Here is a 24587-nt window from a genome sequence, read left to right as displayed (position 1 = left end):
TCATTATCCTTTTGGTTTCTTCTGTATGAATTCTTATTTTCTAACTTTTTAAATGTCCAGTGATAAGTGAATATATTTCATTGAAAAATAAGTAACACATGTAAAAAGAACATTCCTTTTGATAACCTTCTTCATCCTCCTCTCAAGTCCTTTCTCTCGAGGTAAGCACTGGTCTCACTTTTGACGTGTCCTTACAGAGTTGATGTTGATCCTTCTATACTCCACAACGACTCAGGGTTGGGAAACTGCAAAATCCCTTATCATGTGTTCATGACCAAAACAGCAAAGTCAGCTGGAGATACATTAGAGACCACTGCTTTGGGCTGGCAGAATCACAATGAATGAAACATAACTTTTCTCATTCTTCTCGTAGGCTACAGTGCCTCCTATTTGTAGTCATTCTGTTTCAAACTTTAGAATCAATCTATTACTTGATGTGTTTTTTTACAGTCCCTAAACAAAGATATGTCACCTTTAACTGGATATGGTGAAGAATAAAGTTCCTTTGGATGAATTATAGCTTTCTTTGGGGCAGCTGAAGATCTATTATTTAAAGCCAACCTTACTTTGCTGGCTGTGGGTAGATGGATTCAAATAGCCTTCATGAAATTTGTATCGCTTTGTTTTTACTTGAAATTTGTCAATGGTATTATGGTTAGGATCCTTGGTACTGCTAATTTTATTCTCCTATTTAGTATTTTGATTTATCTATTTGCCTTGAATGTAGTATGTCTTTTCTCATGTTTATTCTTGTTTCTTTTTCTATGTATGTGTAACTGGTGACTTCATTCCAATAACTGCTATGATCGTTTCTTTATATTTTACTTTAATGGCTTGTTGGAGAGAAATGAATGAATATTTAAATTACAAGATGGTCAAAATATATTATACATGAAAATCCAGCCATAATAGCTGGTTAATAGCTCAGGAGCACAAGTTAATAATTATCAGCTAATATTGGCACTTTGATTGGAGGCTTGTACTTTACCTTCATAAGTCATCATAATAGTAATTACATGTTTGTATATATGATTATACTTAATGTTAACTTTTCCTAGTAAAGTGTAAGCTCTATGTGGGCAGAAAGCTTGTTTTTCTCTTTGATCATTGTATTTCCAGGACATTTTTCTGGTTGTATCTTGAATTTGCCATTTTTATGACTTAAGTATATTTGTTTGGGGGCAACTGACAGGGGGTGCCTAGAAAAGGTAGAGATGGAGGAGGACATGGACAAAGTAAGGGGTGAAAAAGGAGGAGAGAATGTCTTCAAATAACGAAAAGGAATTGCACCAAGAGTTTATATGGAATCTCTTTTGTCTCTGTCTCTAAACTTTTTGTCTCCCAGCATTCCTCTCCCAAAGCTGCAATATTTCTTTCTAGTAAGGCATAATTCTGATATCACCTTAATACACCTTAGCACATGCACCGCAATCTATGAAGAAAGAAAGTCAATGTATTTTTGTGTTTAAGGGTTTTCAGATTTTTTAAATGTGATTCACTGCCACAGTGACAAATAATAACTTGAAAAATTTTATTTTCAAACTTTAACTGTTAATGAGTTAATAGGTGCATAAATTTTCCTGAAATTCAGATCTGACATTTTATTATCTTACATGGTTTTTATGTGGTCTATTTTATTTTATTTTTTTAGACAGAGTTTCACTCTTGTTTCCCAGGCTGGAGTGCAATGGTGGATCTCAGTTCACTGCATACTCTGCCTCCCGGGTTTTCAGTGTGTTCTTTTTTTTGACTTCATAGTTTCAATTCTGATGTGCCCTAAGAACTATATTAAATTGAATTTGGATTTTACACTCTCAGAAAAGCCAAAATTTAAGTCCTGTCTTGTGAGATCAGCATATTTGGTATCTTGCATTTATAAATCCTAAACCATATTTACAAAATAATTGTCCATTTGAAAGCGTCAAATGGGCATTTATTCTAATTATCCAGGATTCTTGTGTTGCTAGAAGAGCAAAATATTACAAGTAGAACTGAAAAGAATATAGTTACACATTCTGAAAGTACATAGCCCTTATTCTCTTTGTGAAGTGTAGATCTTAAATTAGTATAATTTTTTAAAGATAATAAAGATAGGCCGGGCACAGTGGCTCACGTCTGTAATCCCAGCACTTTGGGAGGCTGAGGCGGGTGGATCATGAGGTCAAGAGATCGAGACCATCCTGGTCAACATGGTGAAACCCCGTCTCTACTAAAAATACAAAAAATTAGCTGGGCATGGTGGCACGTGCCTGTAATCCCAGCTACTCAGGAGGCTGAGGCAGGAGAATTGCCTGAACCCAGGAGGCGGAGGTTGCGGTGAGCCGAGATCGTGCCATTGCACTCCAGCCTGGGTAACAAGAGCGAAACTCCGTCTCAGAAAAAAAAAAAAGATAATAAAGATAGATTTTTCTCAACACTAATTGTTAAATCAAAACAATTGTAAAGTCAAAGCTAATTGTAATTGTTAAGATCTGGATACAGCTATTTCACCTTAACTAATTGAGGAGGAATATCTAATGTTATGAGCTTTAAAACTTTATTTATACTCTCATACCACAATTAATATTTTTATTAAACTTACTCTTAAGGTAGATTTGATATTATTAATACTTAGAAAAGAATAAAGCATTTGGTGTTTTGTTTGTTCAGACATTTATCTTTGTCTTAGTCCATTTGGGCTGCTATATAAAAATACCATAAACTGAGTAGCTCGTAATTAACAGAAACTTATTTCTCAAACGTCTGAAGGCTGGGAAGTTCAAGACCAAAGGCTGGCACATTCAGTCTCTAATGAGATTTTGCTTCCTGGTTTATAGATCACTACCTTCTCTTTGTGTCCTTACATGAAAGGGCAGGAGAGCTCTCTGGAGTGTCTTTCATAAGGACAGTAATCCCATTCATAAAGGCTCTGCCCTCATGACCTAATCAGCTCCCAAAAGCCCCATTTCCTAATCCATCATTTTGTGGGTTAGGATTTCAACTTATGAATTTTGGAAAGACACAACATTAAGATGACAGTTTCTATGATTTTGTTTTTTATTTTTTATTTTTTTAACCATTTTCAAGTCCTGTGTTGCTATATAGCTAATTTGTCTGTGAAGTACCCAACATCCAGTTACTATAATCCTAATGCATATTTGTTTTATACTTTTAAAAATATATTTGGCTGTGATTTCTGATATAGACCTAATTTGGTTATTAAAATATGATATGTATTTTCTTCTGTATAAATTCTTAAATTGTATTTCCTCATTCAGCTTCATAATAATAAGTCATCTGCTTTGTTCGGAAGAGTTTGTGAATGTTGACAGAACATTACTGTTGAAATGCCTGTGTTTGGTACATATGCAAATTAAGAAGTAAGAATTTTTTTTAAAAAAATATCTACTGTGTTACCTCTACTCTCGCAATACTGGGTCCCCTTAACTCACAGCCACACATGGTGGGAAGACCAGAGTTTCACCTTATAAAAGCAGACATTAAAAATCTACCTTTATCTGTAAGATATACATAGAAGGCTAGGTGACTATTTAGAATTCAATGTTTATTCAGCAGTTCATCTCTAGCTTGCATGTTCATTAGTTCTGTGTAAAACCAAGAAAAGTTAATTGAAGATTATATACTTATGTATTATTTCTTGCTGTGATTTAATCAATCTTGTTATATGTATTACTAATAAAAGTCCCAGCTCGATTGTATTTCTGTAATCCTCGTTCTGTAAAGCAAAGTTTTCTGTGTCTTTATACATTCTTTAAACAATGATAACATTGAAAAACTGATCATCTAAACAAGACTTCTGGTAAACTTGTTGTAGACTAACATCCTCAGAGAAGAGCACAGAAAGGACTTTCCATAGTCTAATAGTTAAAAAAATTAGGTGTTATGAATAGAAACTTAGATGCTTTTTACTGAAATCTGTTGCAAATAGCAGAACTTTCAAATTATGACATAATGGAGGTTAAAATTATTATGTCTTCTCCAAAATAATAAATTCATCTTATTTATCCATTTGCAAATATATTTTTGTTAATCTAGATTTGAACAACCATCATCAACACTTTTCTGCTAGAAGGATGTTTCCTAAATTGTGTTGGCCAGTGGTTAAAAAACAATGTAATTTTCTATAGTGTTTAGCTCTTAAACTAAAGAAATTTGAATCTTTAATTAGAATTATATCGTTTTGGAGCATAGAAGAATATTAGAGATCATCTAAAAGTATAAAATATTGCCACTCTTTGTATTATAAGGCATGAGAGGTGACGCTGCTTATTATCATAGGCAAAACCTTGTAACAACTTTGAACCGAAATAACTTTTGCAACATAGAATAGCCAACCTTAAGGAGACTTCAAAGATTTTCCTTCCATAAAACACTAGTAATCACGAAACAGAGTTTCATCTTATTTTTATAAAATAAATTTAGTGGTAGTATAAAGGAAACCATTTATAGATTTTTATCTAGGATACCGTTGTCTCTAATTTTCAAGATTTTCATTTGAGGGAGTAAAACTACACCTTATAACTGGGAGCAGGATAATGTGATGGGTAATAGTCCTGAAGTCAGAAGAGCTAGGTTCATATCCCATATTTGTTCTTTAGTGACCTTGAGTAAATAATTCAGCCTCACATATCAAAACCTTATGATCTGTAATATGGACTAATAAAAACACTCAATTACTGAGGGTAATGTTACATGACAAATTGCAAAAGTGCTTAGAAAAGGCTTTTCTTTATTAGTGGTGACAATAAGAAAAAGATATTATGTGCATTTGGATTAAATGAATTTTAAAATGATTGATCTGTAATCTGCCAAAGGTTGAACAAAAACAGTATCACTATCTTAATATCTTCTTCCTGTAATACCCTATTATTTAGGATTCTGGCATTGTCTTAGGTTGAAACTAACTATACATCATCATCTTGATGATCCATACTACAGAGAACATTTGTACAAAAAAGTATTAAAGATTGATTCTCCTCAATCAAAATTATTTAGATATCTCTGTTACTCTATGCACTTTAACATTTATCTTACATATAATGATGAGGCTGAAATAGCCTTGCCTCCACTTTGAGCAACCCTAGGAAGTCATTGGTAAAATGCTGCTTTTCAGATGCAAATTTGTTGGTTAAAGGATGAAGGGAAGTAAACATTTTTTCATGGACTGGAGGTACCAATGAGAGGAAACTTTTTTGTGAATTAATGTTTTGCTCCACTAGTGACTTCATAGAGTGATATATATAGTTGAGACAGCTGCCACCTAGTTATCTGAAGACCAGATTTTTAAGGAAAAGCTAAGTAGATATTTTTCTGAGATGTCTGTGTTGGAAAATTAACTTATAATTACCTTGAAATACTTAAATAATTGGCTAATACCCTCACATATTTCAAGATTTTGCTAAAAATGTTAAGGAGACTTACAGCTGACCACCCTACTTAATACTGCAATTTGGCTCTCTCCTGAACCTCCATTACCATGATCTAGTTTCTCTTCCATAGAAATTACTATCTTTTAGTATACTTTTTAAAAATTCTCATTTATTTTGTTTATTTGTCTTCCTTTCACCAGAGGAAGGAATCTGGTGAAGGCAGAAATCTCTACCCTGCCCTGATATGTCTCAAGGGTCCTTAGAACAGTGACTGGCACAAGTAGGTACTCAATAAATTCTTGTTTAATGATCTAATGATTGACTGGCTGAACAAGTTTGTCAAGTTACCTTTGAGTTTTACTTTGAATATTTTTTCTGCTTTCTCATAGTACACTAATTATTAAATTTCTTTTTCCTTTTTGCTCCAAGATAAAGCTTTCTATGAGGGGTAAACAAAATCGATGAAAATAAAATTTTTCTCATTTTATTGTGGGTCAGTCAGTCTCAGATTTGACACTTTGTAATCTTTCTCATTCCCTGTCCAATGCAAGAGGCCTCTGGAAATTTTGGAAAGGATTTAAAAACCACTTTCACAACCACTCGTGGTCAAAGCTTTCCTTTAACATTTTTCTGATTGTCTCAGTCGCAAAGAAATATTTCTTTAAAAAAGGGACAGTAATTAATATTTGCATGTCTCTGTGTCTATACAAGTTACAGGAAGAGGATCCTGGAAGTTTGGCTTCTGAATAGCATGATTCATTGTGTCGTTTTCAGGCGGGATCTTTTGGCAATTTATGATGGAAAGTTTCATAAAAATGAATTAGATCTTCCTATACTTTATGGTCATGCAGCTTATCTTTCACTAACATAAATATAAACTGATTCATTCTTCTCAGATCATGAAGTAAGTGTAAACACCCAAAAGGCCTTTGACTTTTTCTCAGCACATAGTTGCATTATTGTATGTCCAAGCAGATGACTTATCAGTGAGTTCAGGTCCACAACCAGCTGTCCAGAGCCACAGAACCTGTCCTGAAGAACTACAGTGGTAGGAAATCTTTGATTAAAAAACTGCAACAGTACTACAGTGCCTGAGGCCATATTTTGCTTAAAATGTGTGTCCTGTTACTTGGCCTTTTGAAAAGAGACTGAGAGATAAAGGGTTTCATTCAATCTTAGTCATTATTACTGTAATTACCAAGGAGATTCTGCTTTATGTGGTACTGTTATATGTGGTATAAAGCCCCAGCTTTTCAGAATGGATTATTTCATGGTTTTTGACATTAAGAAATATAGCCACATGGATAATGATAGCTACCATTTTCAGGATGCGTTCTTTTGTATTCATATTATATCTACTTATACAAATGCCTGTTGCCCAAACTGCAGTTCTCCCTTTCTGTTTGGCTTGTTTGCCAGGTACCTATGACCCCACGATAGTCCATTCAGAATAGGAGCAGCTGAAGTAATCTCCATTAATAATATGTTTACTTTCAAACAAGTAAAGTGCAGGGATATTCACAGAACTATGAACTGAGACTAATGTTTTCTTTCATGTGAAAAAATATTCTTTCATTGCATAACCCAGATATATTCTATACAGTTAGACTACTGAGACAATGAAAAAGATGATTCAGAAAATTAAAACAACTTATGCTTTATAAGGAATTTGAAAGCAATATTTTATTCTTTGGCTTGAGTTACCTGAGCAACTGACTCAGTTTTCACTTTGATTTTCTGGACTTGGCATTAGAAAGTCCGTAGACATTTGGAGAAAATTAAATTACTCCATTTAAGGAAACAATCAAATTTAGACTGGGTTAAACTGCTGCTAGAGGGATGAAAATCCCTAAATTGTCCAATTGTGATTCCAGTTCACAGGGAAACCCTAGTTCACAAGCTAACCGTAGGGTTTCATAGATTGCTGGTAGCAAAATCTGCCAGAAATCTTCTAAACTCAGCGAAGAGATATGTTTGATGCTATGCTGACCTAAAAGAATGATGTGATGGCTTTTAACAACTGTCTTTGCGGTGTTTATTGTTTAAATAAAACAATACCTTGTCTGGCAGAAATCAGCAGAAATGCATTTTGAATTGTTTTCTCAGCAGTGTGGTTGGATTTGCACTGACCTATTGGTACTTTCGGTGACCAGTGGGATTCTTTACCATAGGACTGGCTGAAGTTAAGTCTTAAAGAACAGTTGGATTTGCACTGACCAATGATATGCAAGAAGAGGGAAGCTGATTGATCTCAAAGAAAGCCAACACCTAGACTGACAAATGTGAGGACTCTTTGGTTTGCCATTTGCCCTCATTATTTATAGTACTAATGCCAGTGATTAGGCTAGGTCCCAGTTTTTTGTTTTTTTTTTTAAACTACCTCAAGCATGTTATTCCCTCAGTAGAAGAGGACCACTTTTTAATCAAGCCTATTCAATAGCTCACTTCCCGGTCAGACCATCTGAACAGTTGCTCAAACATCAATACATATGTTGAGGTCATTCCAATTGTTCTGATCTAGTAGTTCTCAGAGGGACTGCCCAGAGCAGTTACTCTCACATGTTTCACACACATTACAACATACTTGTCTAGTGTCCCATATCATCAATTCCCTGTTTAAGAACAGATAAATCAGTTAAAATTATGTGGGACTTTCAAATACTATTGTCTCGATTTATTGCAACAGGATAGGACCACTGAGAGATTTATCTTTGGCAAGGGGATTATTTTTGGTGCCCCCTTAAATCACATGCAGTACGTAACCATCTATGTATAGAGCTTCCCTAGATTCTGAAGTTGAAGAACTCCCACAGTCACCTGGGATGCATTTTCTAAAATACAGATTTTTCAAGGAATTTAACAGAGTATTTTATTCACTAAGTCATGGCAGATTGGCATCCTGTACTTTAAAACAGATCACTCCTTCCCTCAGAAGATCTAAATCCCAATCACTTTGTAACTAGTGTTATCAACTCATTGAATTGGCCTTTGCCCTGCAAAAGCTGAGGACTTAATCTTCATGGTGATGAGGATTTTTGGTTTTTCCTTGCAGTGATATGTACAACTTGATAACTCACCTCATATTGCTTCTGCATTGAAAGACATTTTTTTTTTGGTAATAAAAAGAATATTAACTTGCTTTAAAAGAAGTTGGCCCACTGTGAAAGGACTAAGGAAAAAAATGTAGTTATTCAATTAGATCTACACTTCATCCCTGAAACTAAGTTGTTAGTTTTCACATTAGTAATGATGTCACTGAGCTCTTTCAAATCTTCTTGTAAAAGCCATTAATATTTTCATTGTGTAGAGTTCAGACTATGTGCTTTTACAAAAAGAAAAAACAAAAATTGAATATGTGGCAACTTTTAAGCTCTTTTTGTAATGTCTACCTATGGACACTGTGGATCATTTTAGGATCATTCTTAATGATATGTAAAAAGGATCCAAAGAAAGAGCTAAACAGCAAATGCTGAGCTCACATTTAAAATCTGCCACTAATATATCTGGATGCAATGGAAAATGTTGATGATTATCACCCTTTTTTTTTTGGAAATTGTGGAGAAAGAAGCATTAGATAAAACAGGAATATGTTGTATCTAGAAAGTTCAGGCTTTATGGTGTAGGTCTACTAAAAAATAATAGACAATATCCTTATTGGACATTCAGAAATGGCAGATTTAGGTATAGAATTTATATGGAAATTTAGGTATAGAAATTATATGGAAATATATGGTCAGATTTTTTTTTTTTAATCTACAAAAGGAAGTGGTTGAAAGAATAGTGTGAGTACAAGAAAAAGCAGGGAGAGAGTGATGAGAGTGATCAAGTCAAGCTTCTATGGGGACAAGGAAAAGAGATGCTAATGTTGTCGCTGTGAGAGCAAGGTGTTACTTATTTCTCCAAGTGGAAAAGATGTGAAGGAGTAATGATGGCAGCCTGAGAGGGCGACTTTAGGATCTAGGGAAGCTCTATACATAGATGGTTACATATTGCATGTGATTTGAGGGGGAATCAAAAATTATCCCCTTGCCAAAGATAAATCTCTCGGTGGTCCCATCTGTTACAATAAATCAAGATGCTAGTGTTTGAAACTGCCACATAATTTTAACTGAGGTGTCTGTTCTTAAGTAGGGATTTGATGATACGGGACACCAGGCAAGTGTGATTTAATGTCAGTGGAACATGTCAAATGGCATTGTCCAGGCCTTGAGTTAGCCCCAGTGAGATCTATGCAGAGTTGGAAGCCCTTAGCACATTTGGTATGGCTGACACCTGGAGTTACAGAGGAAGCAGAATCCAATGATAGACTGAATCTTACTTTTTTGTCAAAGATTAGCTGTTAGCAGTATATATTCAGTCATAGTGCACACTGGCACTGCTACCCCAAACTAGGAAAAGTGGATTATTATTTTATTTTTTTTTAGGAATACTGTTATACCTAATAATTACCTCTATTATAAAATTATTTAGCTGGATTGTATTTATTATTTGTCAGTCACTGCTGTTAGAATATGAGATCCTTGAAGGCAGGCTTTGATATTTTCAGTTTTGAGTTGAGGATAGAGCTTGGTACATGGAAGCTAGAGTAAATCTTGTTGCAAAAGCATAGTCAAGGTTTATGGAGACTGGAGTTAAGGAGACCCACATGTAGACCATAAGCTGTGCGGCTTTGGGAAAGTTATTTGGCTTCTCTGAAACTCATTTCTCTCATTTGTAAAATGCAGATACTACAGTCTACTTCTTTTAGTAATGAGGATTAAGTATATGAACATCAGAAAAGTGTGTAATGTATTTCCATTGAACAGTGAATGCGCTATAGTAGCATATGTGGCCGAGTATTGGGTGTCTACTGATGAGTCAAATAAAATTTAATAATTTTCAAGAGAAACAAAAACTAACTTTTTAAATCACATACTACCTGGAGGAAATACCAAAAAGAGTCAAAGACATTTATCCTTTGTATATTTATTTTTAAAGTTCATTAAATCCCAAATGTTGAGAAAGGAAGTAAAATGCGAGGGAGCAGAAAGAGAATTGCAAAAATATTCTTGTGATACCTTTTTTTTTCTGTTTCAGTTTATGATGATTTTTCATTATTCTTAATTCAAGAAAAAATTATACCTGAGGTTAGCCTAAGAATGCTGACCAGGCAATAATTCTGTCATAATTTTTGGCTCTAAATAACAAAGGTGAGGTGTTTTCTTTAATTTATTTTTAAATTTCCTTGATTGGGGTATTAAGATCCTGCTTACAATGAACTAGTTTTAGCATAAATCAGATAAAGCCTTTTGTTCTACACTGCTCAGTAAGAAAAAGCTTAGCTTGCTTTTGACTTGTTTTGCCTAATTGCTTTTCTCCATTAAAAGAGAATATACCATGAAAAAAAATATAATCCCTTCCTGTCCTTCAGTTCTCTTCTTGGGTGTGCTTTGGAGAGTTTGAAATTATATGAAAGCTATGAAAGAGTGAGATAACTATTCAGGAGAAAATTAAGCTTCTTAGGGTGTGGAGGAAGGGGAGATTCCTCACGTGATTTGGTGGATCTGTTAACACTTTAGGACTCAGAGATAACATTTAAGTGAATAATAATTTACTAGGAGCCAGAAAGTATATGGTAATGTGTTTTAAACCAGTATAATTGTGAAGTCTACCACAATCAGAAAATCACAGAAATTGCTTTAGAATGGAAAAGGACTTAATTAACAAATACTGGAATCACAAATTTGACAAAAACTTTAGACGTGTCCTAGTCCAAATGCCTATTCAAACAAACTCTTCTGCTAGTTAAGTAATGGGTGATGATTAAACTCTGTTTATGCTTTCAGAAGAAGTGTGCACATCTTACCTCATAAAGTAATAATGTTTTCAGGAGAGGTTTAATTATTAAAAAGTTTTCCTTTATTTTAATCAAAATCTGCCTACTGAAACTATTGCCAATTAGCCATCTGCATGTTGTTATTGCTGTTTCTTAAGATATTTATTGAGCTTCTCCAATGTGCTGTGCTCTACGTTTTTAATTTCTGTGGAGTTAAACACATTATGTCTAATTTCTCATTCACTTAAAAACTTTCTATACATACATTTCTCCACCCCATCTTAGTCTGTTTTTGTTGCTATAATAAAATACAATACATGTGTAATTTATAAAGAAAATAAGTATTTCTTACAGTTCTGCAGGCTGGGAAGTCCAAGGGCCTGGCAGTAGCAACCAGGGAGGGCCTTCCTGCTGCATCGTAGCATGTGGAGGGCATCACATGGTGAGAGGGTAAGACAGTTCCTGCCATCTCAATTCTCTCTTCATCCATCTTAAAGCCACATGCCCTTGCGTGGGGGCCCCACACTGATGACCTTATCTAATCCTAATTACCTCCTAAAGGACCCACTTACAGTCAGTGTATTAATTTGAGGATTAAGTTTTCAACACACAAAATTTGGGTTCAAACCATAGCAACCCCCATACCCATATTCAGAGTTTTCTCTTCCATATTTTACTTCCTTGGTCTCTAAAGCTATCCTTCACAGTGTTAAAGCCTTTTCCATCTCTTTGCTGGTTGTCTCCTTCTGCTAATCTTGGCATGCTCTAATTGTCAGGATACCTCTTAAAGTCAAGTCCAAAATTACTTACACTATCCCTGGGTATCTGAGCGAGATAAAGTAAAATGGAATCATTCTCTGGTACTGGAAATATTACTTCTGTTAATGTCACCTAAAGCCAAAGGTAGGGGTGTGTGTGTATGTGTTTGAATCTGTATATGTGTTTTTGTCGATGTTAGTGTTTTATCAATTCATATTGAACTTATAGTCAGTTGAAACCTCTGAGTTTTTCCACATTAACTGTTCTTAATCAGCCTTTCTGTACTCTACTCAACACTTGATGTCATCAGCCCACTTTAAAACATGAAATGTTACTATTCAGTTCTACCTTCAATCATTAAAAATAATGACTTATCTACTAAGGGTCCTATGCAAGATGCTATGAATACAAACATAGATAAGGCATGGTATCTGTTCTAGATGGATTTATCGCTCATTAGGTGAATACATTTGTATATGCAAATCTCATGAATAGTTAAAAGCCCTGTAATGTAAGTTAGTTACAAAAACCAACATTCTTCATTAGCTGAGTATTGTTGAGTGATGAATGTTGGCTAGAGTGACATTGTTGGTAGCATGTTAGTTTTCTATTGATGCCATAACAAATTACTACAAATGTAATAGCTTAAACAACATAAATTTATTATCTCACTCTTCTGTAGGTCAGAAGTCTGGCATGGATCTCTTTGGAGTAAATCTGATTTGTCATCAATGCTGCGTTCCTGTTAGAAGCACTAGGACATAATCTGCTTTCTTCCTTTTCCAGCTTTTTTTGAGGCTGCCTACATTTCTTGGCTGGTGTCCCCTTTCTTTCGTCGTCAAAGCCAGTAACCTTGCATCTCTCAGACCATTATTCTCTAGTCACATTTCCCTCTGACTCCTCTTCTGCTGTTTTCTTCCACTTGTAAGGAGCTTGTGGCAACATTGGGTCCAGGGTTCACACACTATCTTTAGGTCAAGTGATTAGCAAACTTAATTACAAACTTAAATTTTCATGTAACACAGGAACCTTCAGAGATGAAGACCTAAAAATCCAGGGAAAGCTGTATCTTTTTTATGCTTAGTTTCAGTGAAGAATGGACAGCCATGTAGAAATGTGATTGGACTAAAGAGTATAATCTAAAGGTAATAGACTGAGCGGGGAAACCCAGAAAGTCCTGGTTTTTTTTTTTTTTTTCAGATTCTTCTCTATGTAGCATTATTTCCTCCAGAGTGTAGGGCAATGAGGGTCTTCAAGGAAAAAGGGAGAGAGTGTCCTTTCTAAATTTTATGGCTTACTTTAGGGGAGAAGACTTTTAGTCTCTAGACTGACCTTGGGGAAATGCAATTCTGGTTTCTATGGTTTGCTTCTGGGCGGAAGGAGGGGTGTGAGAGAGGAGGACAGGAAAAGATCAGATACCTTGTTTCTGAGGCTTTTCCAATCTCCTTCAGTTCAAAGTACTCAGCATGCCAGGGTGCCATACTTTGGGTATTACGTTCGGACTCCTAACCCATCTAATCCAACCTATTCACAGGTTCTGGAGATTAAGATGTGGACATCATTGGCATGCGATTATTTCTGCCTAGCACAGGTAGACACATTTCAGGCAGAAGCATAATGTAAATATGCAAGGAAGTGCAGGTTGCAAGCAATTGAGTATGAACGCATCAAGGGAGCCTAAAGGATGAAACGAGAGACAGATAGTGGTCAAGATGATGGAAAGACTTAAGGAACAAGATCAGATTGGTTGTTTAAAAAGATTATTCTGGCAAGAGAACAGATTTAAGAAATGCAGAACCAAAGATAAGAAAACAGAAAAGCAACAATTATTTAGTCAAGAAAGATACCAGAAGCTTATACTATTTTCTTAGCACCAGAGGCGAAAAAGAAGGAATAGGTTTCATGTGCTAAGGAGTTAGGGTCTATGGGATTTGTTGATTGATTAGGTACAAGAGGACATAACTGGAGTCAACACTGATTCCGTGATTTTTATGGTAAGACTCTAGGTGAATGGTGATGTCATTTACGCTATGGATTACTGAAGAGAAAGTAGAGATAGGGAGTCAAAGGAAGAGAAATGCTTCTGATTTCCATTTTAGCACATGGATATAACTAAACTATATTGAACCCTCATATGTAACTCCATTTCTGTGTTATCCACAAATATGAAATTAATCTTTAATGGAAAAAAATGAAATATGAAATTAATTTTTAATGGAAAAAAGTGTGGTGGAGAATAGAGTCATCACAGTGCCAGTAGAGGTCACTCTTAGGGTCCCTAGTGTAGCTACCACTGTTACATCAATCTGCATCCACTGTATAACACCATTCAGCCAGCTTTGACACTGTACTATTAGCCAGATCATATTTCTCCACATATTCCAAAATTTGTCTCAATAAACTTTGTCTAGTGCCTTGGTCAAACATTTAATAGACTGTCTAAATCATGAAGCAATATTGGGAAAGTTATTTGTATTCAGTAGTATTAAATATTTAAGTAATTAACTTTATCTTCCACCTTAATAAATACACATTAGAAAACTCTATGTATAAATTCTATTCAAAACCCTGTGTGGAACATAAATACATTTATCATGTTTATAAATATGTAAAATATAAAATACAGTGACCATGCAGCAGAACAAGAGATAAATTCTTACTGGAAAAAAAAGTGCTTGGATAAGTGGCAGTTGACAGGGAAGAGATGAGAAATGAGGATAGATTCACTGGGAAAGAGGACACCTGGAAGAAAGAACAGTATGATTAAAAATACTGGAAGGGCATTATGCAGAGCATGATTATGGTGAGGGATGTTGTGTGACGGCAACACAGCTGTGGCTGCAAGGGAGGTTGAGAGTGAAAGAATTAGTAGCTTTCTGGTCCATAGATGTAGTTATTTTTAATTGAATTTGAAAGTCACTGGTCAGCACATAGACTCTCCAAATCATCACTAGGCTCTCGTACCCCCTATTGTGTGCTCTAACTAGATTCACTTATTTATATTTCTTACGAGGTTCCTTAAATAGCTGCATTTATAACCCTGGCTTTATAAACTTACTTTGCAATCAACACACAGTGTTCGTTGGAGGGGTGGGGATGGATGGTGCCGTTATCAGAGTCCCACTGTAGAAAGGCATATTAATGGCAGAGTGAATTTCAAATTATAGTGTTGAAGAAAGGTGAGACCATTAGAGGAAGGTGAATAAGCTAAGAGGTTGTTTAAAAAGTTAGGATAAAAGTGGGCTGAACTGTGATGATAATATTAGGAAGAGAAGGGAAGGACCAAACGTGAGAAACCAGATTTAAAATTTCATTAGGACACGGCCTGGGTCTTGTTCTTTCAGTAGGACAAGACACAAAGTAGATAATAAATAAATGAATGAATGAAGACATTGGAGTAGTTGAATTGGATGTGATGAGTGAAAGGAAAGAACTGAAGGTAACTTGAAGAACCTGAATATAAGTACCCAGAAGGATCATGCTTCTGAAAGTGTCTACAGGAGAATAACACTCATCTTAGATCAAGTTTTAAGAAGACATCCAGGAAGACACATTCAGTAGTGGTGAAAATATGAATGTGGTTCTCAGGATAGAGATTATAATGAAAGGGGAATGTGAAAATTTTAAGTAAGTTTATTTCAAATCAGCAAAAATGTATGTATCAAGATGAAATACAGATTACTAATGTTTTTAGAAAGAAAGAGGTGATCATTTAATGCAGACTCATTGTTTTATGGATGAAGAAACTGAAAAGCAAGTGTTTTGCCTAAAGTTAATCAACCAGTAAATGGAAGAGTTTGCTCTAGCACAGAAAAGGACGTTCCTTGTATTGCATCAACACGTTACTTCACTACCTCTGACATCCCACCACAAGTTTCCACTCTGACCCATTCTCTATTTAGAAGAGAACCATTTTTATCACCGTTTATGTTCCCAAATATGAACTTGGACCCATTTGCAAAATTTGCTTATGGACTATTTAATACTTATGGATTTCAAGATACCTTTTTCTAAATTCAAGATCCAGTAGAAAGAGAGTGGGACTGCAAGGAAGCCTAGGGTGAAAGCTACCAGCTTTATTTTATTAATTTCTAGTATTCTGGCCTGGCCACTCTAACTTATCTCCTGTTTTTCAGTCAAATTGGTGTTATGAAACTAACTGGATTCTCCAGTTCTAAATTTCACAGAATTATTTAAGGCTAATGGATTTCAGGTCATGACTTACTGAGCCTAAGGATTCTGGGGAGGCACCTGAGGACCGCTGCTGGAGCTTAAGAGTGTGGAGAGAGCAGGACTTTGGAGCTCCTGCCCTGATTCCAACAGAGACACATAGCCTTTCTCTGTTTTAATATTGGGCTTTCTCCCATGATTGTCTATAAAGGAAAGGTCTCTTATTTTAAAATATTTGATAACTTCTGCTAGAGGTTATTAATCTCAGGGCTACAGCCAGCATTTCAGATCTTACCCTCTTCTATTTGTGGATTATATTAAAACACTCCAAATCCCATTGTTTCAAATGAGTAAATCGCACAAGTTCAATTTTATCCTAAAAGTACCTTCGAGCCATTCAGCTCTGAGCCCAGCAACATCTCACTCTGGCTTTTGCCAACACAGTTCCCTTTGCCTAAGGACGTATTGAGAAGAAAGGATTTCAAGTTTTCACAACTAAAGGAGAAGCTTTCCATTAAGAGGAGATACAAGCAGATCTTGAGACATCCATTTAAGAGGGAAGAAAAAGTTTTGTGTCTTTTTCCAGTTCTATTTATTTCTATTACTATTTGTAAGCCACATTTTATCCTGTGTTATAATTTATGGAATGCTTATGCAAAAGACCCATAAGATATATTGGGGGGATGGAGCTATGATATTGTGGTACATTGAGAGCACAGGTCACTACAAAAAAACAAACAAACAAACAAACTCCCCCAAAATACTTCCATAATAACTATTCAATTAAAGATGGATTAAAAAAAATAGTTACCTCCAAGACCATCAACATAATAGAAACAGTAACTATTCAAAGCTTTATTTGAACCATATTAATGTCCTCCTATAGTTAGATTGAACTCAACTTCAGTATGATTTAGGTTGAAGAAAACTCATTTTGGCCAACAACACTGAAGATAGAGTTAAAATTTAGGATGGGGTGGTCTGATGGTAAGCACCTAGAAAGCAGAGAACATAAAGAGATTTAAAAGGGCCCTCAAGTGAATTCCAATATCTTATTTATTTTAGTTTATCTTTTAAAGTTCTAGCTCTGTTTAAATAAACATAGCTTTATTCTTTCTGTTAATATTATCTCTGAAAAATAATATATTGGTACTGATTGGGAATATATGCCCAATATCTTCTTGAATAAAGTGATATCATTGTAATTTTCTACTTTTGAATCAGCAGCTTCATCTTTTATTCATAAATACTTGTTTTTGATTTGTAAAAGCAGTTTTCTAATTGTAATTACTCTGCCCTTCCGTATTATTTTTTAGTTGTACCAATAGCAGTGGTTCTGATTTAGGTAAACTTAGAGAATAATACATTAAATTAATATATTAATCAATTTTCAACTTTTAAAAACATCACCTTATCTGTTCTCTCATAAAAACTGTCTGAAATAAAGGGACAATGACATTTGACCTATCTTTTGCATTGAGAAAAATTAACCAAGATAATAACTTTTCCACATTACACAATAAGAAAACAGCAAGTCAGCAAGTCAGAATTTGATGGCGAAAGCTAAAGCTCCCCACTAAGGTCAAACTACATCATGCATGAGTTTTTACCAAGATACTGTAATATATTCTCAGCATTCCCAAGTTGCATGGTATCTTAGAAGATCAGGAGATATAGTATTTCTCAATATATCCAGTGCTGTCTTGCAAATTAAATTAGAAAGAAAAATTAACTGATAATAAGTTGTTTCACTGGTAGTGTGTTCCAAGATAAGTGAAAATGATTTCTGATTTAGAGTCATGAAAATCCTTCATTTGGAGTTATTTTATGTAGATCTAGTACATTAATATTTATGACCTCCTTTTTTTTTTTTTTTTTTTAGTTCCCGAGAAAACTTGTTTTTATTCTTATTCTATTCTAAACTCAGAATGTGATTCAACATTTGCTTTATTTTTTTTCTAATTGGTGTCTGTTTTTACTTCAGTGGTTCTTTCTAAGCAAAATGAATAAATGTTTTGGTATAATGAATATTACTGAGAATACATGCATTTTCTTTGTCTTGCCCAGGTTAAAGAATATTTCTAGATGTTGATGACTGAATTAATGATATTTCAGAGTCCTTATGATCTAATAAAGCCATTCATCCCAATGATCAATTGAGTTAGGCTGTCTAAAGGAAAAAAAAGAGTGTATTATTAGACTCACTTCCTTAATCTAATGGCTTTAACTTTGCTTTAGAGACCTTCATGACTTTTCAACCAAACTGTAATTTACTATGGAAACAAGTAATGTTCTGTTCATTAATATGGGAAGGACAGCATATGGGAGGTTATTTAGCTCCTTAGTGTCTCCATCTTCCATTTGGCATGCATGTTTCGATGATAAATGAAAACATTATTTAAACATTTTCAAGCTTGAAAGTCTATTTAGTGAATACCAATTAGCACATTATTGCTATAGTTCACATTTATTAATGAACTTATGGACTACTGGCAGTTTCTTTGGATTGTTGTTTAGTCTGTTTTTGATTATCTAATAGTCAAATCACATTTTTTTCCTTAGTGTCGTGATATTGAACTGTTGTTGAACTCTCCTTTTAAGATCATAAGATTTATTCAAGGTCCTTTAATGAAGTTGTTGCTTGCATATAACTTTGTACCAGAACCTCAGGTAAGGAACTTTGAAAGCATAATTGATGTTTTTCTCATCTTTGTTTTTTTTTTTATTGAACATGAATTCATTCTGTTCACTCAGTTCAAAATTTATTGAACCCTCTCTTGTGGGCTCATGGGAACAGGGAAATTAACAAACCAAAATCATGGATCCTGGTACTTATATTTTAATGGTATGAAATAAGCATTAACAATAATAACCACAGAAGCCAAATAAATAGTATGTCAAATGGTGATACATTCTATAGAGAAAAAAATCAAACAGTGAATGGGACACAGGAGTGCACCCATAAGAAAAGGAAGTGTGATTTTTACATGAGGTTGTCAGGTAAGGTCTTCACTGGTAGTATGAAATTTGAGAAGAGACTTGAAGAGGTGATTCAATATGAGTTCAGTTCTCTTGATTCTTAGAACTGTCTCTTCCTGTCTACCTCCATTGAGCTCAGTCTAATCCAGGTAGCACTTAACACCTCGTTCTTGCATTATGTCATTCCTGCCAGCTGCTTTAGCTTGTTTCTCTTCCTTAGGTTTCACCCTCTCTGGCTTGTATAACATCACGGAATGCCCTTGCTCAGAAATGTGCAATTGTTCCTTTTATTCCCTGTCATATCGATTACAGACTCTTCCAAATTATTTTCATACTATTTAAGGGCCCTATGTATTTAATAATTTTACTTGTAATCTTCACTCCGACAAATAGGTCTGTTCATGCTATCTTGAGCAAGCCATACTCATTACAATTCTGCTTTCTTACTTGTACCCACCTTCCCACCTGAAATGCCTTCCCTTTTCTAAATATTTTTACCAAGTGGTAGGGTTTGTTTGATACATGTTATTTTTTTATTTGTGTTGCTCAGCCTTCTGTTAATAAAATGCCTGTTACTCTAGATCGATTAATTCTCTGATTATGTTACGGTTAGGTGCTTTGTTTACACACCCAAAAAAATCCCTCTTGGTAGCTTTCATGTGTTGTCTCTTCAGTTATTACATATTTAAAAATACCTCTGTGTGCCTAATATCAATACATCTTCTGTATCTCCCACAGCATCTAATAAACTGCTGTAATTCATATTCAAAAACTCTCGCCAATTACTTTGATGTGGAAGTTTCAACAACTTCACATTTATGCTTCTTAAGCCACGGTTCATGTATTTGATATAATTCTGCCAGATATCAAAGGTACTATAACATCACCTACATGGGGTTACATCAAGGAAAAATATTGTACTAAGAACATAGAAATGGTTTCTATAGTCTCATGTCACATTTCCCTGCTTGTCTATCTATAGATTTTCTTTAATACATCCTGCAGAATATTAAAAAAAAAAAATTATCTCTTCAAAGAGTGCTTTGACGTAATCTCTTTTTCTTAAATTTTTTTTTTCAAATTTTCTCTCTGGTAATCTTGTTATTTCACAGGGTTACCCTTGCACAGTAATATAAACTTTGGGGAAGCGGAGTCAACATCTACTAATCCTTGTCTGGAAAGAAGAAAATAACAAGGCCTTTCAATGTGGCAGAGGAGTGTCCTAAAATTTAAGAAACACAGTGTAGTGGGAAGACCCTCCTTTTAAGACCCATTTCACCTTATTCTATTTGTCATTGTCAAAGCATTTAATGTTGCAGGCCTTCTGGGACCAGTTTTATCTAATACATTTTCAATTGTACCGCCTTGGAAATTGGAGTGATGTGCACTTCAGAAATTCCAGTTGAATCCTGCTAATTCAAATTATTGATGTGGCGATTTGCTACAGATACTTAAATTTTGTGAGCTTAGAAGTATGTGAAAATCAGGAATTGCTTCAGAACATGGTTCATTTATTTTAGTGACTGTAGTTTAATTTTAATTATTTATGTCTCTGCTGAATAGTTCTTTGGCAAATGCTCCATGGAAAATACATCATCTTCTTTTTCAAGCTGTGTCTGCATTCAGAAGTCTTAACACTCTGTTTGACAGGTATTTCTTTGAGTCATCTATATTAGGAAATACTTTTTAATCTGTCTACAAGAACCCTGATTTGCTTTCCAAAATAGGTACTACATTCAAAAATCTATTATGACTTCTTAGGCATTTAATATTCCGAACAGAAAGCTTTTATAGAAATCTTTTTTTTTTTCTGGTTAAAAAAAAAACAACTAAGTAATTTACTCTTTTGATTACATTCCACTGTTAATGATATCCATCAATATTTATTTAAATGTGTTTTCAAAGCTTTCATTTCTGGAGAATAAATTATAAATATGCTTTTTTATATTAAACAATTTCATAGGAAAATTAAATTTTTGAAATGTGGGAATTTAGGTTGTAGAACAATTGAATGATAACCTCACAGAATATTATATCAAAATTGAATCATAGGAATAGCACAATATCCTCTTTCATTTTCTACTTCTGGAGGGATGTATGCATCTCTTTTATTTGCCATTTCATAAAAATGTGTTATAATTCTTGGCAACCAATAATAGGATAGCTTTGAAAATAAAACTCTTTGAAAAGTTTGTTCTTTTTAAGATTAAACATGTTAGACATGCCCCTTCTTCTCTTACACATCTTTTGAAAAGGGCTCCAGATAGAAGTGAGAATGGCTCGTATTTAAAAAATGAAACTGCAATTAAAATATTGAAAGCTGTAAGGACGTGCTGTAAATCTCTGCAAGGGCCAGTCCTAGGAGGGAATGAACTCTTATATTTAAAAAAAGATAATTTTTGAGGAAAAATGTGAAGATGAAAGGATCCTCTAAATAGAAACAAACAAATGGTGACATAAAGTTACTCAGACATTGACTGAATAGGGCTACAACTAATGATAACTTAATAGGAGAACTTCATCTTCAAGCTTAACAAAATCTCTAGACCTAATGCAGTTCAGGAAATATCTGGAAATTATTGTGTGACCTGGCATATCTAAACTAAACTTGTCCTGTAACTTTCTAGTTCAAGCTGTAGTGGAAGATACACTGTAGTGATTTTTCAATCCATTGTGATCAATTATTACAATTATGTTTTGCTTTTGCTACTGTCAATTTTAAGGAGGAACACAGTAAATAGAACCCATTTAAAGTGCACACTTTGATGAATTTTGACAATTGTTTACACTCGTGAAACCATGCTGCAACCAAGATACAGAACATTTCCAAAGATTATGAAAAGATTCTTTGTACTCCTTTGTAAAGTCCGTTCTCACACCTTCCCTTGGACCTGGGCAACCACTGATCTTCCTCTTGTCACCATTGATTAGTCTTCATTTTGTGTAAATGGAATCACTGAGTATCTGCTCTTGTGTGTGGCTTCTTCATTTCTGCACAATGAGTTTTAAGAGTCATACAAATGTGTTTGTGCAGATTAAATACTTTATTCCTTTTTATTGATAGGAAGTATTATGGTTTTATGTGTATGTTTTCTTCACTTAAATCATGTTCTTATTAATATCAAGGACTGTGTTTTAAATTCTGTGTATCTCCTCAGTACCTAAAATAATTCCTTGCACATAATAGAGGTTTGTTGGTTAATTGATTCATCTATCTGAGCATAGATGTTAGAGATGAGTTTTAGAATGGTCCTGGTATCAGCAATACTCAATGTATTTGTGTTGGAAGTAGCAAGTTCAGAGAACAATTTATTGAACAGTTTCTCTATGCCAGTCATAGTATGACACTTGGCATTATCTCATTTATCCTCATAACCAGTCCTATGTGGTATTCATACTGCAGTTATACCTTATGTGTTAGGTGAAGCACAGAGATTAAGCAACTTGACACTGATTACACAAGCTGATAAACAGTAGAGCTGCTTAACACCAAAGCAGTTGCTGTTAGCTGTGATACCTGATTTCACCAGTAACTTAGAATGAAAGTCCATATAGTAGCTATAAGGCACAGTGTTAATGGTTTCTAGGAGACTTTTCAGACTTTTTACTGTCTCCTTCCGTCACACTGACCTCTTTCAGTTTTTGTTCAGGACACTTGCTGCCATCTCAGGGCATCGGCTATAGTTAGTACCTCTTTAAGATGCTTAAATTCCTTATGTCTTTCAAATCATTGTTAAAATTAGACCTCACTGAGTCTATTCTGAAGCTTTTTTTTTTTTTTTTGAGACAGAGTCTTGCTTTGTTACCCAGGCTGTAGTGCAGTGGCACAATCCCGGCTCACTGCAACCTCCACCTCCTGGACTCAAGCTATTCTCCTGCCTCAACTTTCTGAGTAGCTGGGACTACGGGCATGCGCCACCACACCCAACTAATTTTGTATTTTTAGTAGAGACAGTGTTTTGCCATGTTGGCCAGGCTGGTCTCGAACTCCTCGTCTTAACTGATCTACCTGCCTCAGCCTCCCAAAGTGCAGGGATTACAGATGGAGCTACCGTACCTGGCCAATTCTGAACCTTCCTATTAGATATTTCAGCCTTCCACCTCTCATCTCACACCTTCCCAATCCCTTTTACTTATTTTTGTAAAAAAGTACAGCACATACCTTTTTCTAATATATACATGAATTCCTTAAAGTTTAATGATTTTTCTCTTGTCTGTCTCTGCAGAGTGTAAGCCCCACAAGGGCAGGAATCATTGTCAGTGCTGTTATCTGATTTATCCCAAATGCCTGGGACAGTGTCTTACACATAGTAGATTCCCAATAAATGTGTATATTAGGCTGTGAGCTGGGATATTTTGGTTCTCTTCTCATAATATCTGAATTTTTTTTTCTTGGAAGATGTGGCATTAAGTGATACTTGGGTGATTTAGAGACCAGATAAAAATAATAGAAATATTTATATCCAATTATCTAACAGGAGTCAGTAAAGAGTAAGAAATAATTTTCTACATTAATCACCTCTACTATCTTGTGCCTGTCTTATATTGTTTTTAATGGTTCATTTTTATCAGGGCTTTTCTAGATTGCTTCTTAGAGATGGAAGAGGCCTGAGAGAATTTTGAGATAATTTGGTTCAAAATTTGAAATATGGGGGTTTTGGCGGGTTGTGGACAAAATACAGTTCACATGGGTTTTAATCATTTTGAATTTCAGTGCCCTTAGATAAAATTTCTTGCCTAGGCCGGGTGTGTTACTCACTCTTGTAATCCCAGCACTTTGGGAGGCTGCTGGGGGTGGATCACTTGAGATCAGGAGTTTGATACCAGCCTGACCAACATGGTGAAACTCCATCTCTACTAAAAATACAAAATTAACCAGGTGTGGTGGCACACACCTGTAATTCCAGCTACTTGGGAGACTGAGGCAGGAAAATAACTTGAACCCATGAGGCACAGGTTGCAGTGAGATGAGATTGTGCCATTTCGCTCCAGCCTGGACAACAAGAGTAAAACTCCATCTCAAAAAACAAACAAACAAAAAACAACAACAAAAAAAACTTTCTTGCACAGAGTAGTCTTTTGTCTTAAACTTCTCCTGACCCATGCATTTCAGTGCCTGACCCCTGTACATGGTTAACTAGACCACCTCTAATACAACCTCTTTACCTTATGGAAGAGAAAACAGGCTCAAGTGGTGAACCAGCTTATCCAAAATGAAATGAGTAGTTAGTGCCATTTTTTGCTATAAGGGGAAAAAATATCCAATATTGTAGAGGTATTTTCTTGTCAATTAGCACAAAGATAAATTTGAAAATGTTATTTCTGCTTTTTAAATCACCTTTTTATTGAATTCCTTACTTAACACTTGTAAAATGGCTCATTGTTTGTGGTCATTTAGGCCCAAATAGGGTGTGTTCTCTTTCAGGATCATAAATTACCATGAAAGCCTTTGAGATACACTGAAAGTTCTGAGGCTTCTGTTAAACTTGGTGGAG

General features: G+C 34.9%; 1 protein-coding gene across 25 annotated transcripts in view; it reads left to right on the top strand.

Annotated features, from left to right (window-relative positions):
* Positions 1-24587, top strand: part of NRXN1 (neurexin 1) — a 1142110-nt gene that overhangs the window by 112781 nt on the left and 1004742 nt on the right. Inside the window, exon 5 of one of the 25 annotated variants that reach the window (XM_064364089.1) lies at positions 198-2093. The exons of the other annotated variants lie outside the window; for them this stretch is intronic. Coding sequence (XP_064220159.1) covers positions 198-274 — 77 coding nt within the window. The 3' untranslated portion in view covers positions 275-2093. Of the gene's footprint in view, positions 1-197; positions 2094-24587 lie in introns of those variants that run through there. 25 annotated transcript variants of the gene reach the window in all.

The sequence above is a fragment of the Aotus nancymaae genome, unplaced genomic scaffold, assembly GCF_030222135.1.
Source record: "Aotus nancymaae isolate 86718 unplaced genomic scaffold, 86718_ANA_hifiasm-v0.15.2.pri h1tg000057l, whole genome shotgun sequence".
Classification (NCBI taxonomy): Eukaryota; Metazoa; Chordata; class Mammalia; order Primates; family Aotidae; genus Aotus; species Aotus nancymaae.
The sequence above is the reverse complement of the archived record's forward strand: the minus strand, read 5'-3'. Positions and strand labels throughout refer to the sequence as shown.